Source organism: Pelobates fuscus, chromosome 5 (assembly GCF_036172605.1).
Source record: "Pelobates fuscus isolate aPelFus1 chromosome 5, aPelFus1.pri, whole genome shotgun sequence".
Lineage (NCBI taxonomy): Eukaryota > Metazoa > Chordata > Amphibia > Anura > Pelobatidae > Pelobates > Pelobates fuscus.
This window is the reverse complement of record NC_086321.1, coordinates 181698165-181702734: the sequence shown is the minus strand read 5'-3', so window position 1 is coordinate 181702734 and position 4570 is coordinate 181698165. Positions and strand designations below refer to the sequence as shown.

The window sequence follows — 4570 nt, the reverse complement described above, 5'->3', positions numbered from 1 at the left end:
GTCCAGGTGCTGGGAGAAGGGGCCGATCTCCTACCTGAGGATGCAAGACTCACAGCGACTCTACTGCAGCCTGGGCTGGTGGGGGTAACTCACCTCCAAGCTTCCTATCTGCTTTTTACATGGACATGTATGCCTAGCCTACTAACTTCAGTTTTTCTCTTTAAAATGTGCAGCATATCTTGACTACTCCTGCCTACATATTGAGGTCATATTTCTTGTTATATGTTGATACTTATGCATGAATTTCATACTGCACTCCAAAAATAAAGAATGTTAAAAATAAAATAAAAAAGTACTGCTAAGTTTATTTTTTTTATCTATTGGTCATCATCAGCCAGCTCAACATTGCTCAGTGTCAAGAGAGCACACTTCAAGAAAACAAAATACAATCCAACACCCAACACAATGTTGCAAATTCACTGTCACAGTGTCCCAGTATGAGGAACAAACAAACTGACAGACAGACTTTTTTCACAGATTTCCGAATCTAGCCTTTAAAAGTTCAAAATTCTTCTAATTTTGCAGGAACTTGACATTGATTGGCTGATAAAACACTCAATCAATATAAGCTAGCACTGCACAATGATTGTTCTATGATTGTGCCCACATGATTGGTCAGGAAATGTTTATAAGAGATAGTTGCTGCACTGCCATTGGCTGCAGCATTGTGCGCGGGTGCTGCACTGTTACTGGCTGCAGTGTTGCACTCGGTTGCTGCATTGTCATTAACTGCAGCATTGCATGCACCATTACCAAATTAACTGGATGAGCTGAATAGCATTCTGATTCATGAATGAATTAGTCATATGGTCATCCAGTTTTTCCATATATAGCAAGTTGTTGTTCTTTTTGTGAGTATGACTGAAAAGCGAAATGTTCTCTCATTTTGCAGTACTTTAGAAGATATATGCACATATCTATAAATTACATTAGCAATTTCGAGAAATTAAAAAATATTGATATTTGCTTACAGATATATTAAGCATGTAATTATTCACTTTGGTTTATTATATTTCTAAAACAAAAAACTGTCTTGCATTACTAACTTAATATACATAATATTACAAAGTATTTATAGTTAAGAAAACAATGTTAAACCACGAAAGAGTTCCTTTAAATCATAGTATTTCCTCCCTTCCACATAGTCGTTTACCAACTATTCTCTTGATTTCTTTGTTTCTTAAGCTGTATACTATAGGGTTTAGCATGGGTGGGACAACACTATACATAACAGAGACAAAACTATCTCTTTGTAAAGAATATGCTGAAGAAGGTCTTATGTATGTAAAAATAGCTGTTCCATAAAACAATGCAACAACAATAAGGTGGGGTCCACAGGTGGAAAAGACTTTCAGTTTCCCATTTGCAGATGTTATTCTAAGGATGGTAAAAATAATTAATGTGTATGAAACAAGAATACAAATAAAAGAACTAAAACCTATACATATTCCTCCAACAATGACAAGAACTAATTCATTGAGCTGCGTTTCCTTACATGAGATTTGTAGTAGAGGCGGAATGTCACAAAAATAATGGTTGAGTTTATGGGAACCGCAGAATGGGAGGCTAAAGGTTAGAGTTGTGTGCACTAAAGAGTTACAAAATCCAATTACCCATGCAACAGCCACTAATAGCCAGCATCTATTCATGATCGATGTATAGCGTAGAGGAAAGCATATGGCTACATAGCGATCATAAGCCATAGCAGTTAAAAGAAAAGCTTCAGTCCCTTCCATGGAAATAAAGAACAAGAGCTGAGTTATACAACCTCCCAGGGATATAGTTTTCTTTACGTTTAGAAAATTTGAGAGCATTTTGGGAACTGTCACAGTAATGTAGCAAAGGTCCAATAAGGAAAGCTGACCCAATAAAAAATACATGGGTGTTTGAAGTTGGAATTCAAAAGTAGTCATAAAGATAATGGTCAAATTACCAAAAAGAGTCATGATGTATATACTAAGAAATATCACAAACAGTCCACTTTGAGATCCCAGGATATTTGGGAAACCAACAAAGATAAATCCATTCCAGGAGCTGGTTACATTTTCTTCTGTCATGTTTACTTTGAATATTACTTGTCAAATACCATATTCTGTTAATAATCAAAAATTAAGAAAACATTAGTTTGGAGACATTTTTGTTCAATGGATGCTTCTGCATATTAATATTTTGTTTTCTACCTGAATTTGAGCTAGATCCAGTATAAAAAAATTAACTAATTTGAAATGTATGTAAACTGTGTTGGTATCACAGTAATCATAGTACATTCTCAAAATGCTAAATAATAAAAATAAATATAATCTGTCAAACTTGATAGTGTTAAGAGCACCATATCGTTTATACCATGGAGATTTTAAATAGTCACCTTCTTGAACAGTGCTTTCTCTGGGATTTACATTAACTGTAACATCTTGTGTTAATAGATCTCTCGTTTTAATTTCAATGATGGAAGCATGTTGTCATTACAGATATTGATGGTAACAAAGCACAACATCAGACTTTTATATCAAACTGCTACAACCTTAAAAGACAGCAATTAACATTAATTGCTAGTTACTTTAGAGACTAACCCATGTAACATATAGTAGGGGATAACATACACATGGGACTTATTCCAGAGGGTATTTATTTCATTGCCTTGTCACTAATTTTACTAATTAGTATGCTGGTTATGTCAAAATACATTCAACTAGTTAGCTGAATAAGTGTTATATATATATATATATATATATATATATATATATATATATATATATATATATATATATATATATATATATATATATATATATATATATATATATTTAACATACAAAATACACAATCCAGCGCACTCGCTAATTCACTAAACAGCGATTTCAAGTCTCACAGATTGTAATAGTTGTAATTAAAAACACCTAACCTAATGGGGGTTTAGTTACAGTATATAATCATAGACTGCATAAGCCTGCAACAACGTCAATGTACTCCATTCTTGGCAGGTTCTACTCTAGCAGCCTGATGCCTGCTCTTATGAGATTAATCCACTTACTTGGGAAATTCTTCTTTAACCCCTTAAGGACACATGACGTGTGTGACACGTCATGATTCCCTTTTATTCCATAAGTTTGGTCCTTAAGGGGTTAATGGGACTTTTTGCAGGTCAAGGCTAAACTAGGCCCTTGAATAAGGCACCTGTGACAGGGAGGACCTGGACTCTCAAATATATAAATAAGTGGAACCAAAGATGGCTAGGGCTGCACTCACCTTAACATGCATACATTATAGGGCCCCAGCAGCATCCTATAATATATGCTTCAGGTGAGTGCAGTCCTAGCCATCTATGGTTTCATTTGTTTTATATATATATATATATATATATATATATATATATATATATATATATATATATATATATAAAGGATTTGTACTTTTAAACTGCCACTTCGGATGCAGTCGAAGTGCCGAAGTCGTCTAAGTGGCCGCCATTCAAAAACCGAACACGTGGCGGCGGCCATTTTAACTTTTGGAACGCGGTCAGCGGTGTGTGCAGCCAAATCTATGAAACTGTTTTCGGCTACACAATTGCACGAACACCGCTGACCCGTACCTTCTATTCTACTTCGACACTGTGGCTGGAGAGTAAGTCCTGTTCGAAGATTCGAAAGCTCGTTCGAATGGGACTTAGTTATTTTCTCAGTGTAAAATAGACTGATCGCACAGCCCAAATCCATGGAACTGTTTTGGGCATGAAAATGTGCTTGCGGTCGGTCAAAAGTGACTTATATCTATCTTCCGAACGGCTGAACGAATTCAAATGATTTTTGGGTATGTTTGTATTTAAAATGTGATGATTAATAAACTTTTATTAATATTGGGTGTATAGTTTTAGAGTAATGAAAGTTGGGTAAAAAGTATGTTTTAAACTGTACGGATAATTGGGTTACCTCTCAGGCTAAGGGGAGGAGATGTGTGGGATGTAACCATTGTTTGATTGGCTGATGTATAATTGTCTTTGCATGGGAGAATTGCATAAAATGCCAACATTTCATTCTTTGTGTGTTATTAGTTTAAGCAGACTGTGATTGTCTATTGTTGTGACTTAAATGATGACCAGATCACATTTTATGACCAATTTGTGCAGAAATCCATATGATTCCAAAGGGTTCACATACTTTTTCTTGCAACTCTATATATATGTACTAGTGATGTACCGAACTGTCCGCCGGCGAACAGTTCCCGGCGAAATTAGCGTGTTCGCGTTCGCCGCGGCGGGAGGACACATGCGCAGTTCGATCCGCCCCATATTCGTCATCATTGGGCAAACTTTGACCCTGTGCCTCTCGGTCAGCAGACACATTCCATCCAATCAGCAGCACTCCCTCCCTTCCACACCCTCCAACCTCCCTCCCAGCATCCATTTTCGATTCATTCGGAAGATGCATGCTTAGTGAGAGGAGGGAAAGTTTAGCTGCTGCTGATTAGATAGGGAAATTGATAGCTAGGCTAGGGTATTCAGTGTCCACTACAATCCTGAAGGACTCATCTGATCTCTGCTGTAAGGACAGCACCCCAAAAAGCCCTTTTTAGG

General features: G+C 36.5%; 1 protein-coding gene across 1 annotated transcript; it reads right to left on the bottom strand.

The window, feature by feature from the left end:
- Positions 1 to 1118: 1118 nt before the first annotated feature.
- On the bottom strand, positions 1119 to 2057 carry LOC134612090 (olfactory receptor 5V1-like). Its single transcript, XM_063456468.1, has one exon. The coding sequence runs from the start codon at positions 2055 to 2057 to the stop codon at positions 1119 to 1121; it is 939 nt and encodes a 312-aa protein (XP_063312538.1).
- Between the last annotated feature and the right edge of the window lie 2513 nt (positions 2058 to 4570).